Consider the following 13,415-nt stretch of genomic DNA (forward strand, 5'->3'; position numbering starts at 1 on the left):
GCGCTGCCCCGTGTCACCCGCTGCCGGCACACCTCGGCTGCCTTACGGGCCGCCGGCCGCAATCTCAGACAGCGAGGGAAGGCGCCCGGCCCGCACTTCGCCGCTCTCCGCCCGGAATCGCCCGGGACACCCGCCGCGACACCCACACCGACACCGCCCGCCGCCGCCGCCGCCGCCGCGCCATGGCGCTCGCAAGGCAAGTGCTTTGTGTGTGTGCTTTGCTGGGGCTGCCGCTCGCTCGCGCCGAGCCCATCCGCTACTCCGTAGCCGAGGAGGCGGAAAGCGGCTCCCTGGTGGGCGAGCTGGCGGAGGACGCGGGGCTGACGCCGGCGCAGCTCTCGGCTCGCCGCGCCCGCCTGGTCTCGGAGGACGGCCGGCAGCATTTTCGCCTCGAGCGCGCCTCCGGCCGCCTCGTCGTGGCGGGGAGGCTCGACCGGGAGGAGCTGTGCGCCCAGTCCGACACCTGCATGCTCCCCTTCGAGCTGCTGCTCTCCAACCCCCTGCAGTTCTTTCGGGTCGAGGTAGCCTTGGAGGATATCAATGACCACTCGCCAATTTTCCCGGAGGAACGAGTCACTTTTGACATCCCGGAAACGAGCGAGCCAGGCTCTCGTTTCCCACTGGAGGTGGCTCGAGACCGCGACATTGGCAGCAACACAGTCCAGGAGTACAGCATTGCTCCAGAGAATTACTTTTTTAAACTCTCCTATGGAGGTCGGATTACTGGCAAGAAATACCTGGAACTGATCTTGGAAAAGCCACTTGACAGAGAGGAGCAGGCAGAGATGGGCTTCAGTGTCATTGCAGTAGATGGAGGCTCTCCTCCAAGGAGTGGCACCACCCAAGTGAAAATTGTTATTCTAGATGCAAATGACAATGCTCCCATCTTCACAAAGGAGGAGTACACTGGACAGATTCTAGAGAACATGCCAGAAGGATCTGTGGTTCTGACTGTGCTGGCAACAGATCCAGATGCAGGACTAAATGGGGATATTTCCTATCAATTCAGCCAGGCAGTGGGACAGAGTGATTCAGCATTTGTGATTGATCCTAAAACTGGTGAAATTAAACTCACAAAACCTCTGGACTTTGAGGCAGCACACACTCACGAGCTTACTGTAAGGGCCAGAGATGGAGGAGGCCTCTCAGCCATCTGCAAAGTTCTGGTGGAGGTGGTGGATGTGAATGACAATGCCCCAGAGCTGGTGGTCAGTTCCTTCAGCAGTCCCCTCCCCGAGAACACAGTGCCCGGCACGGTGGTTGCCCTGTTTACGGTCAGGGACCGGGACTCTGGTGCCAACGGGAAGATCTCCTGTGCCCTGCAGGATCAGCTCTTCTTCTCCCTGCGGCCGGCCTATAAGAATTACTATGAGCTGGTGACAGTGAGCGCGCTGGACCGCGAAGAGATGCCTCAGTACGTCCTGAGGGTCACGGCAGCAGATGCGGGCTCGCCTCCTCTCAGCACCACGCAGACCTTCACCGTGGACATCTCCGACGTCAACGACAACGCCCCCGTCTTCAACCAGACCTCCTACACCATGTACGTGCGGGAGAACAACGTCCCCACGGTGTTTGTTGGGGCCGTGAGCGCTGCAGATGCTGACGTGGGGCTCAATGCCAAGGTGACCTATTCCCTGGCAGCAGAGCAAGGGCCAGAGCGGCCCTGGTGCTCCTGCATCTCGGTGAACTCTGAGACGGGACACGTGTTTGTGCTGCGGCCCCTGGACTACGAGCACTTGAGGCAGACCGAGGTGACGGTCAGTGCCTCTGACGCGGGCTCTCCTCCCCTCCGAGCCAACGTCAGCGTCCGCCTTGTGGTGCTGGACGAGAACGACAACGCCCCGCTCGTGCTCTACCCGGCCCCCGAGAGCAGCCCGGCCTCCAGTGAGCTGGTGCCCGTGTCGGCTGAGGCGGGCTACCTCATCAGCAAAGTGGTGGCCGTCGATGCCGACTCGGGACAGAACTCCTGGCTCTCCTACCACCTGCTGAGGGCCACCGACCCAGGCCTGTTTTCCGTGGGCCTCCAAAGCGGCGAGGTGCGTCTCAGGAGGCCGGTGACAGAGAGAGACAGCGTCAAGCAGAAGCTCCTTGTGCTGGTCAGAGACAACGGCAAGCCCCCGCTGTCAGCCACGGCAGCTCTCAGCGCTCTCCTGCTCAAGGACTTCTCCGACGTGCGCCTCCCGCACAGCAGCCCGGCCACCGAGGATCAGGCCGCCTCCCTCACCACCTATTTAATCATTGCCTTGGTCTTTGTCTCCCTCCTCTTCCTCATCTCCACCGCAGCGCTGGTGGCTCGCAGGCTGTGCAGGAGGAAGGAGCTGAAGGCTGGCCAGGTGCTCTATGCTGCCGACACCTTGCAGAGCGGCCTGGCCCATGCAGCCGCTGCTGCAGGGACCCTGCCCCGCCCCTATTGCTACGAGATCAGCCTCACCACGGGCTCGGGCAACAGCGAGTTCAGATTCCTCAAGCCCATCCTGCCCAGCCTGCCCCCACAGCACTGCGCCGTGGGCCAGGGCCCCCATGAGGAACAGGATTTCCCCGCAGGCCCTGTCAGCAGCGAGGACATGGCCCCAGACAGTGCTGGCACTCTCTCTGCAGGACAGTTCAACACTCTTTCCTTTGACTAGCTGGGCTCTGCACAGACTGAGGCTTCATGGGTCTTGGGAGGAAGATATCCAGGCTGCAGCATGTGCCAATGGATCCGCTATAGAAATTTGTATTTTGTATTGGTTTTACCTGCTTCCTGCAAATTCTCTTTGAAATCAATGTCTGCCACCCCAGAAAGCAACGGAGGAAATTAAAGAACCCAAGGTGCTCTCACTTAGTGTGTAATAGGTTTCACCTTTTCTGAAAGGCTTTATGTATGTGTTTAACCCTCAGTCTATGATTTGCTTTCTCCTGCTGTCTGACTAGACAGAGGATCTTTTTATTCTGATCTTCAAGACAATACAACTGTTAGCCAAACTAATCATATCCTCACTGAAATGCAAAAAAGATTTTCTCAGCTCTGGAAAACGAGGAAGCTTTTACTACTAAATCACAATGCAACGTGAGAACTAGGCCCTTTTTTCCCTGCATTCTGGATGCCTCTTTCTGAGACTTGAGCTCTGTGTGCGGACATTGAATATCTGCAGTGGCTTCATAGTTACTGCCTGGTGAAGTAGGCGGTTTCTCCCACCCAGCCATTACAACAGGCAATGCCAGCTCAGCAGGGAAGGAGGTGCTTTGGACCCTTTCACAACAGCACTCTCATCATCCTTATCTAGCCAGAGCAGAGCTGTAAAATGCACAATGAAATTTTCCTCTGGCTTACCAGAAGGGCTTGGGTGTTCTGTCACCTCAGAATTGGCTTGGAAACACAGGAGCACAAACACTGCAAACTTCTGCAGGTAGACTGCAGCTGTACAGACCTGTAGAAACATGTTCATGGTCATTGAATGCATCGAAGGAAACATCTCTATATAGTAAAACACAATTTTTGTAAGATAGATTTAAGAAGTGATTAAAAAAAAAGATATTGAGTTTAGTCTTTTAATTGTTGTTCCTGAATCCCAAGGCTTCTTCATGGCACTAGAAAGCTGTTCCACATGATTTTCTGTGTTTGCGTAGGAGCATTTGCATTCCCATGCGCACACTTTCGCCTCTGAAATATAATGAGCACTGTACTGAGCCTGCTGATCTAGAGAAGGACTGCCACCCCATCTAGAGGAACTGCTTGTTTGAATGATGTCTGTGATGCATGAAATAATGGGAAAGCCTCCCTCACGCTGTGATGTGCTGACATTATACAGCTTAACTTTGTAAATCGGTATAACTCTGGGATGAGAAACTGAAAAATGTGTTAGACTGAAATAAAGTGAACCCCCTTTTGTGGAGACAGAAGTCTTTAGAGACACGTTATTTCTGGTAAAGCCCTTTCAAGACTTTTTGGAATTGTGCAACTTACCTTCTCACTGTGTCCCCTTGTCAGCAGGAATGTTGGGTGGGTAGAGCTCCTGAGCATGGAGATGCAGCCGAGAGTGTTCATTGGGAGGCCGATGCTGTCACCCTCGCCCTCTCACTGTGCTGTTTCTCCTGCTGAGCGATGAGGCTCTGTGCTTCTGGGTTGAGCCTGGTCTTTGGGCTGCCCTGGTTAAGGCCGCGTTGCGGTGCCGGCCCCGGGTTTCTCGCTGCCTTCGGGATCGCGGGCCGGGCCGAGCGGCAGCGCGGGCTGCGGGCGGCGGCGGCTGCAGTCCCAGCGCGCACCGCTGGGTGGTGCCCTCGGCCAAGGCGGCGCCGAGCGGCTGCGGCAGCGGAGGCGGCCGAGCCCGGAGCGCCACAGCCCGAGCAAGCTCAGCCCAGCCCAGCCCAGCTCAGCTCAGCTCAGTTCAGCTTAGACCAGCCCAGCTCAGCCGGGAGGAGGTGGCAGCGGCTGCGGCAGCGAGCGCTGCCCCGTGTCACCCGCTGCCGGCACACCCCGGCTGCCTTACGGGCCGCCGGCCGCAATCTCAGACAGCGAGGGAAGGCGCCCGCCCCGCACTTCGCCGCTCTCCGCCCGGAATCGCCCGGGACACCCGCCGCGACACCCACACCGACACCGCCCGCCGCCGCCGCCGCGCCATGGCGCTCGCAAGGCAAGTGCTTTGTGTGTGTGCTTTGCTGGGGCTGCCGCTCGCTCGCGCCGAGCCCATCCGCTACTCCGTAGCCGAGGAGGCGGAAAGCGGCTCCCTGGTGGGCGAGCTGGCGGAGGACGCGGGGCTGACGCCGGCGCAGCTCTCGGCTCGCCGCGCCCGCCTGGTCTCGGAGGACGGCCGGCAGCATTTTCGCTTCGAGCGCGCCTCCGGCCGCCTCGTCGTGGCGGGGAGGCTCGACCGGGAGGAGCTGTGCGCCCAGTCCGACACCTGCATGCTCCCCTTCGAGCTGCTGCTCTCCAACCCCCTGCAGTTCTTTCGGGTCGAGGTCACTCTCCAGGATATCAATGACCATTCACCAGTTTTCCGAGAAGATCGAGTTAGTTTTAAGATCCCTGAAACGAGCGAGCCAGGTTCACATTTCCCACTGGAAGTGGCTCGGGACCTCGACGCTGGCAGGAACACAGTCCAGGAGTACAACATCTCTCCCGAGAATGAGTATTTCAGTGTCTCCTATGGGACTCGCAACACAGGCAAGAAGTATCTTGAACTGGTTTTGGAAAAGCCACTTGACAGAGAGGAGCAGGCAGAGATGAGGTTCAGTGTAATTGCCGTCGATGGAGGCTCTCCACCAAGGAGTGGCACTACCGAAGTGAAAATTGTAATTCTAGATGCAAATGACAATGCTCCCATCTTCACACAGGATGTGTACCATGGACAGCTTTTGGAGAATACATCAGAAGGCTCTGTGGTGCTGACTGTTTTGGCAACTGATCCGGATGCAGGACTAAATGGGGACATCTCCTATCAACTCAATGAAGTAGTTAGTCAGAGTGATTCAGTATTTGTGATTGATCCCATAACTGGGGAAATTAAACTAACAAAACCTCTGGATTTTGAGGCAGCACAAATGCATGAGCTGATTGTGAGAGCTACAGATGGAGGGGGCCTCTCAGCCATCTGCAAAGTATTGGTGGAGGTGGTGGATGTGAATGACAATGCCCCAGAGCTGGTGGTCAGTACCTTCAGCAGTCCCCTCCCCGAGAACACAGTGCCCGGCACGGTGGTTGCCCTGTTTACGGTCAGGGACCGGGACTCTGGTGCCAACGGGAAGATCTCCTGTGCCCTGCAGGATCAGCTCTTCTTCTCCCTGCGGCCGGCCTATAAGAATTACTATGAGCTGGTGACAGTGAGCGCGCTGGACCGCGAGGAGATGCCTCAGTACGTCCTGAGGGTCACGGCAGCAGATGCGGGCTCGCCTCCTCTCAGCACCACGCAGACCTTCACCGTGGACATCTCCGACGTCAACGACAACGCCCCCGTCTTCAACCAGACCTCCTACACCATGTATGTGCGGGAGAACAACGTCCCCACGGTGTTTGTTGGGGCCGTGAGCGCTGCAGACGCTGACGTGGGGCTCAATGCCAAGGTGACCTATTCCCTGGCAGCAGAGCAAGGGCCAGAGCGGCCCTGGTGCTCCTGCATCTCGGTGAACTCTGAGACGGGACACGTGTTTGTGCTGCGGCCCCTGGACTACGAGCACTTGAGGCAGACCGAGGTGACGGTCAGTGCCTCTGACGCGGGCTCTCCTCCCCTCCGAGCCAACGTCACCGTCCGCCTTGTGGTGCTGGACGAGAACGACAACGCCCCGCTCGTGCTCTACCCGGCCCCCGAGAGCAGCCCGGCCTCCAGTGAGCTGGTGCCCGTGTCGGCTGAGGCGGGCTACCTCATCAGCAAAGTGGTGGCCGTCGATGCCGACTCGGGACAGAACTCCTGGCTCTCCTACCACCTGCTGAGGGCCACCGACCCAGGCCTGTTTTCCGTGGGCCTCCAAAGCGGCGAGGTGCGTCTCAGGAGGCCGGTGACAGAGAGAGACAGCGTCAAGCAGAAGCTCCTTGTGCTGGTCAGAGACAACGGCAAGCCCCCGCTGTCAGCCACGGCAGCTCTCAGCGCTCTCCTGCTCAAGGACTTCTCCGACGTGCGCCTCCCGCACAGCAGCCCGGCCACCGAGGATCAGGCCGCCTCCCTCACCACCTATTTAATCATTGCCTTGGTCTTTGTCTCCCTCCTCTTCCTCATCTCCACCGCAGCGCTGGTGGCTCGCAGGCTGTGCAGGAGGAAGGAGCTGAAGGCTGGCCAGGTGCTCTATGCTGCAGACACCTTGCAGAGCGGCCTGGCCCATGCAGCCGCTGCTGCAGGGACCCTGCCCCGCCCCTATTGCTACGAGATCAGCCTCACCACGGGCTCGGGCAACAGCGAGTTCAGATTCCTCAAGCCCATCCTGCCCAGCCTGCCCCCACAGCACTGCGCCGTGGGCCAGGGCCCCCATGAGGAACAGGATTTCCCCGCTGTCCCTGTCAGCAGCGAGGACATGGCCCCAGACAGTGCTGGCACTCTCTCTGCAGGACAGTTCAACGCTCTTTCCTTTGACTAGCTGGGCTCTGCACAGACTGAGGCTTCATGGCCCATGTGGGGGGGAAGATATCCAGGCCACAGCATGTGGCAGTGGTATTTCTAGACTAAAATTTGTATCTTCATTTGGTGTCATCAACGTCCTTCCAAATGTCATTCAGAATAAAAATTTTCTGCCCCTCCAAATCACAAATAAGAAAGAAAAGTAACTCAGGTTCTCACGCTGAGGCAATAGTGTGTTTCAGCTGTTATGGTAATTTCTGGGAGGGTTTAAGCGTGGGATTAGCACTCCAGCTGTGCTATTTTCTCTCTTTCTCTCCAACTAGACCGTCAAGCTTTTCTTCTGTCCTTTGACACAAGGGCACACTTTGGTAGACTATGCCAGATCTTCTCCTTCATAAAATTTAGAAAACCCCTTTCCCAGCTCAGGAAAGCAAATATGTTGAGAATACAGTGTCACAGTATTGTGTGAGGACTGGGCTCTTTCTTCCCTGGGTTCTGGATGCCTCTTTCTGAGATGAGTGGGTTCCATGTGCTTTGGTTTCCTGTCAGTCAGTACAGCCACTGTGTGTCTGCCTATCATTCACCCATGCTGCCCAGTGGAGTTGCTCCCATCCAACCTCTGCAATGCAGGCAACTGCAGCTCAGCTGCCAAGAAGTGTACTCTGAACCTCTGAGTACAGGAGTCTCATCCTCTGCAGGGCAGAGAAGAGCAGTAAAATGTATCAAAAAATATTCTTTTTGCCCTATAAAGCAGTGCTTGGTGTTCTGTCTCCTTGAAATACAGAAATATAACAGCACAAATAATGTTTGGTTTACTATAACTGTTCAAAGTTTTTAAAAAATGTTCATTTCCTTTGGTTAAATTTGATGAAAACTCCGTAAGTTCTTCAGAGACCATTTTCTGAAGGGTAGAATCAACATGAAATGGTAAAAAGAAGATTGATGCTGGTCTTCTTATTGTTCCCATATACAGTGGTTTCTTGTTGGGAGTAGAAAGCTGTCCCCACATTATTTCCTCCATTTGTGTTAGAGCATTTGCATTCTCCTTTTTTCCCTTTCTCCTGCTACTCTCTGAACTGAGTTTGAGCATTGTCTTTTTTCTGCTTAAGGACTGCCTCCCATGTATAATAATTGATTACTTGAATGATGTCTGTGATGCACAGAATATTCAGAAAGCCTCACGCTGTGTTTTGTTGAAGTTATAAAGTTTAATATTGTGAACTTGGACACCCCGGAGTGTAAAACTGAAATAAAGAGAACACCTGAATGCCTTGTGTGGAGACAGTCTTCGTATTTTCCTTTGGCCTAGCTAGTGGGTGAGTGGGCATATCTTTTCAGTTCAAGATGCAGCTAATAAAGCATTCAGGAAAGTTGGGAGTACAATGGAATTGCTATCAGGCCTCTCTGGTTCTTTTGAGAATTCACCTTTAGGCTGGGATGGAGCCCAGGCAGGTCAGGGGAAACTGGGCCCTAGCTCCACACAGGCCCTAGGTGTGCTCTGTCTCTGCAAAGCTGTGATGCAGGGGAGTGACCTTCTCACATCTCCTGACAGCTGCATCTGCAGATGGCAATCACAGGGTGTTTGTAACACTTCAGGTGCAGGAATTTTGGGAAAGAATGGCAGAAAACCAGGAAGTACTTCCCTTGGGAAGTATTTTTAGGGAGTGCCTGGAAGTGGGAATTTGACAATTCAATAAAAGAATAAAAACTGCTACCAGGGAGAATCTTTGGTATCAAGAAATGCAGAGGACTACAGCAGGACTACTTCCACAAGACCCAGATGAAAAGGTAAGTCTGGGGGAGGAAATGGTGCAGTGATGATGACCAGAAGCCTGATGAACACCAAGGATGAAGTGATCCATAATCCAGTTAATCTGGGAAGACACAGGCCTCTGTGTGTTCTGCTGTGCTGTGTTCTGCTCCACAAATACATTGGTGGAGGGTTAGATTCATCTCATTTTAACCAAGGAACCTGCAGGCGGGTCCCCTTTCCCACTGATGAGAAAGCCACCTGCAAACAAGAAGTCTGCATGCAAACTTCTTTTACTGGAACTCTAAAAATTATGAATAAAACTGGTTTACTGTGTGAAAGTCCTGTAGTGTCTTGACTGAATGGAACAGGGGCACACCTCCTTTCCTGGGACCAGGATCTGCTTGGCATTCTGTGTGTGGCTGAATTCCTGTGTGAAGTTACTTTTACTCAATGTTCTCCACATCTAAAGGGATGCAAGATTACCTGTGCAAATCTCTTCCACTGGTGTGTGTTATAAAAGAGAATTGGTGTGTGCCTCTTACTGAGATCACTAGCGACCATCATCTTCTGTGGTTAAACTTCTGGGGTTTCAGTCATTCCAGTTTGAGGCTTCAAGTGTCTGAGGCAGTTCATAAACAGCTGGTTTATTATGACTTTTACCCTGTGAGAGGGGGAGGCAGTGTCCTGTCTTGAAAGGCCTGAACACACTGCTGAGTTCTCCCAAGAAGCTCACTGGAGGTGCCCTTTAGGAAGGATTAAGACCTTAGTCCTGCCCTCCTTACCAAAGAAATGTTTTTCTAGACTTGTTTGGTCATCAACACAGATGAGCTAATCAGAGATACCAAGACTGGAGGCAGCCTGAGCTGCCATGATCATTCACTGGTCAAGTTCATAGTCCTGAGGGATATGGATCAGGCAAAGAGTAAAGCCAGGACCGTGAATTTTAGGGAAGCAAAGTTCCAGCTCTTAAAGGATTTAGTCAATGAGGCCCCTCAGGGGAAAGTGCCCTGAAGGACAAGGGAGCAGAACAGACCTGGCAGATCTTTAGGGATGCTTTCCATACAATGTGTGCCCTCTAGAACCCATGTGTAGGAAAACAGGAAAAGAAGGGGACAGACCAGCATGGCTGAGGGAAGATTTGCTGGTCTAAATTAAAGGGGAAAGAAAGAAATGAGCAGCGGTGGGATCAGGGACAGGTGTCCAGGGAAGATTATAGGGATGCTGGCCGGTTGTGTTGGTGTTGGGATAGGGTTGTTGTGCTGCTGGCCGGTTGTGTTGGGATAGGGTCAGGTCGGCCAAGGCATGGCTGGAGCTGAACTCTACAAGGAATGCAAAGAATAGCAAGAAGGGCTTCTACAGGTAAGTCAGACTGAAGAAAATGTATTTTGTCTCCTGAGGAACAAACTGAAAATTTATGTCTCCTGCTGTATGTCTCCTGATGAGCACAACTGACAATCTGATAAAAACAGGCCACGAGAAGGCTGAGGTACTCAGCCATATCTTTGTCTCAGTCATTACTGACAAGGTCTTTTCCCACACCTGTCAAGTGGATGGAGCTCAGGACAGGGACTGGGGGGGAAAAAAGTCTCTGCCACTGTAAGAGAAGATCAGGTTCAAGAGCTGCTGAGGAACTTGAACACAGAAAAGTCGGCTGCTGGCTTGTGCTAGCACATGGGGTTCGGAAATCTGAGGTTGCTAATGGCATTCCAAAATTAGGATACATTGGCAGAAAAGGTGAGGGGAATAAAAAGATTATCCAACCATGACTGCTGAAAAAGCTGGGCCATTAGTGGGGGAAATTGTGGTTTTAAACTAATGGACTGTGACTAGTAATACTTTTGCTTGTTAAGAGATCTTCATATCAATATTGTATCACCATTACAAAAACATTTTCCTGTGCGGAAACAGCACAAGGACGCCTCTGCCTTCTTACCGGTCTTGATCAGCTTCTCAAAGAAGAGATGGGCTGGAGAAGAGTAGAGGCAGGAGGTCCCCTCTGGGACCCGATATCTCCGTGGCTCTGTGCTGTCCCCGCGAGCTGCCCGTGGGCGAGGCAGGGCGGGCAGCGCTGGGCAGCGCTCGGTGCCTGCAGTGCCGGGAGGAGGCTGCGGGCGCCGCTGTTGACCGAGAGGAGCGAGAGGAAGCTCGGAGCGCTACCGGCAGCCCCGCCCGCTGCGGCAGGATCCCTTGCCCGCTCCCTCTCTGACTCGGCAGACGCCGGGTTAGGATCGTCCCCGCAGTGCGGATCGGTGCCGCAGCGAGGCGGAGGAGCCAGAGGCAGCGGCCGGGAGCGGTGAGCCGGAGAAGAAATTAGAGCAGCAGCAGGAGCCGGAGCGGGTTGCAGATCGGCGGGGCGAACTCCTCGCTGTGTTTGCGGTGCCGCGGGCGAGATGTGCGCGGCGGGGAGGCGCTGGGGCCGGCGGCAGCGAGCTCTGCTCTGGGCCGTGCTGCTGGCGGCGTGGGAGGCGGCGTGGGGGCAGCTGCGCTACTCGGTGCCCGAGGAGATGCCCAAGGGCTCGTTCGTGGGCGACGTGGCCAAGGACCTGGGGCTGCAGCTGCCGACACTCAAAGACCGCGACGCCCACGTTTTTGACACAGGTAGGACACGGTACTTCTTTTTAGACTTGCAGAACGGCCACTTATCTATGATGGAGCAGGTGGACAGAGAGGAGATATGCGCAGCTGTTGCTAAATGTGTTCTAAACTTCGAAATTCTTGTAAAGCGTCCAATGAACATTTACAAAGGGGAAGTAGAAATACTGGATATTAACGATAACCCTCCCAGTTTTCCAGAAAGAAGAAATGTCTTAGAAATCAGCGAGAATACTGCACCAGGTGCTCGCTTCCCATTAGAGAGAGCTCACGATCCCGACATAGGAGCGAATTCTTTACAGAATTACGAATGTAGTGAGAGCAGCTATTTTACCTTGGAGGTGAAAACTGGAGGTGATGGTGTGAAATACCCGGAATTATTATTGGTGAAATCTTTGGATCGGGAACAGAAGGCTGCTCATCATTTGATCCTGACAGCCACAGACAATGGAAGTCCAGTGAAATCAGGATCGACAACAATCGAAATAATTGTGTTAGATGGAAATGACAATGCCCCGGAATTTACTCAGTCTGTGTACAAGGTGACCGTGAAAGAAGACGTGGCTGTAGGGAGTCGGGTGTTACAGGTGACAGCAACTGACAGAGACGAAGGGCCAAATGCCGAGGTAAAATACTCCTTCTTTCAGATCCCAGAGAAGTTTGACAAGACTTTTAAGATGGATCCAGAAAGTGGAGAAATTGTCATAATAGAGAACTTGAATTTCGAAGAGCACGAGTTTTATGAATTGGTTGTGCAAGCTCGGGATGCGGGTGGACTCTCTTCCCACAGCAAGGTACTCATTAAAGTCGTTGATGTAAACAACTACGTTCCTGAGATTGTCATTATGTCCGTGTTCACTCCGGTTCCAGAAGATACACCGTTGGGGACAGTGATAGCAATTTTCAGCGTCCAAGACAGAGATTCTGGAGCGAACGGAGAGGTGCAGTGCAGCATCAGCGACAGCCACCCGTTCCGCCTAGAGAAATCATTTGATAACTACTACCGTGTGGTGACTGCAGAACTACTGGACCGGGAGCAGGTGTCGGAGTACAACGTGACGGTGCGGGCGGCCGACGGCGGGTCGCCGGCGCTGCAGAGCAGCGCGGTGCTGGCGCTGCGGGTGCTGGACGTGAACGACAACGCGCCGGTGTTCTTGGAGGAGCGCTACAGCGCGCGGCTGGCGGAGAACAACGCGGCGGGCGCGCTGGTGCTGACGGTGCGCGCCACGGACGCGGACTGGGGGCAGAACGCGCGCGTGCGCTACCGGCTGGCGGAGGGGCGGGTGCGGGGCGCGCCGCTGTCGTCGTACGTGTCGGTGCAGGCGGAGACGGGCGCGCTGTACGCGCTGCGCTCCTTGGACTACGAGCAGCTGCGCGAGCTGCAGCTGTGCGTGCGGGCGGAGGACGGCGGCGCGCCGGCGCTGAGCAGCAACGTGTCGGTGCGGCTGCTGATCGTGGACGAGAACGACAACGCGCCGCAGGTGCTGTACCCGGCGCCGGCCGCAGCGGCGGGCTCGGGCGCTGCTGCGGCGTGGTCGGGCGTGGAGCTGGCGCCGCGCTGGGCCGAGGCCGGCGCGCTGGTGGCCAAGGTGGTGGCGGTGGACGCGGACGCGGGGCAGAACGCGTGGCTGTCCTACGAGCTGGCCAAGGCCACGGAGCCGGGGCTGTTCCGCGTGGGGCTGCACAGCGGCGAGGTGCGCACGGCGCGCTCGCCGCTGGCCCGCGACGCGGCGCGCCACAGCCTGCTGGTGCTGGTGCGGGACCACGGGCGGCCGGCGCTGTCGGCCACGGCCACGCTGAGCGTGGTGCTGGCCGAGAGCGTGGCCGAGCTGCTGGCCGAGCTGGGCAGCGCGGCCCACGAGGCGGCGGCGCCGGGCGAGCCGGCCGCCAGCCTGACGCGCTGGCTCGTGCTGGCCGTGGCCGCCGTCTCGTGCCTCTTCGTGGCCTTCCTGCTGCTGCTGCTGGCGCTGCGCCTGCGCCGCTGCCACCGCCAGCAGCTGCTGCCGCCGGACAGCGGCGCCTTGCGCGGCGTGCCCGTCTCGCAC

General features: G+C 55.6%; 2 protein-coding genes across 2 annotated transcripts; both read left to right on the forward strand.

Annotated features, from left to right (window-relative positions):
* The first annotated feature begins 43 nt into the window (after positions 1-43).
* Positions 44-3,876, forward strand: LOC136562960 (protocadherin beta-15-like). The gene has a single exon (XM_066560068.1). The coding sequence runs from the start codon at positions 183-185 to the stop codon at positions 2,625-2,627; it is 2,445 nt and encodes an 814-aa protein (XP_066416165.1). The 5' UTR covers positions 44-182; the 3' UTR covers positions 2,628-3,876.
* Positions 3,877-4,354: 478 nt separating this feature from the next.
* Positions 4,355-8,292, forward strand: LOC136563148 (protocadherin beta-15-like). Its single transcript, XM_066560361.1, has one exon. The coding sequence runs from the start codon at positions 4,600-4,602 to the stop codon at positions 7,042-7,044; it is 2,445 nt and encodes an 814-aa protein (XP_066416458.1). The 5' UTR covers positions 4,355-4,599; the 3' UTR covers positions 7,045-8,292.
* The last annotated feature ends 5,123 nt before the right edge of the window (positions 8,293-13,415 follow it).

Source organism: Molothrus aeneus, chromosome 15 (assembly GCF_037042795.1).
Source record: "Molothrus aeneus isolate 106 chromosome 15, BPBGC_Maene_1.0, whole genome shotgun sequence".
Classification (NCBI taxonomy): domain Eukaryota; kingdom Metazoa; phylum Chordata; class Aves; order Passeriformes; family Icteridae; genus Molothrus; species Molothrus aeneus.

What these genes read in the sequence shown, in the direction of transcription:
- LOC136563148 (XM_066560361.1), top strand. Translation starts at nt 4,600, where the DNA reads ATGGCGCTCGCAAGGCAAGTGCTTTGTGTGTGTGCTTTGCTGGGGCTG.
- LOC136562960 (XM_066560068.1), top strand. Translation starts at nt 183, where the DNA reads ATGGCGCTCGCAAGGCAAGTGCTTTGTGTGTGTGCTTTGCTGGGGCTG.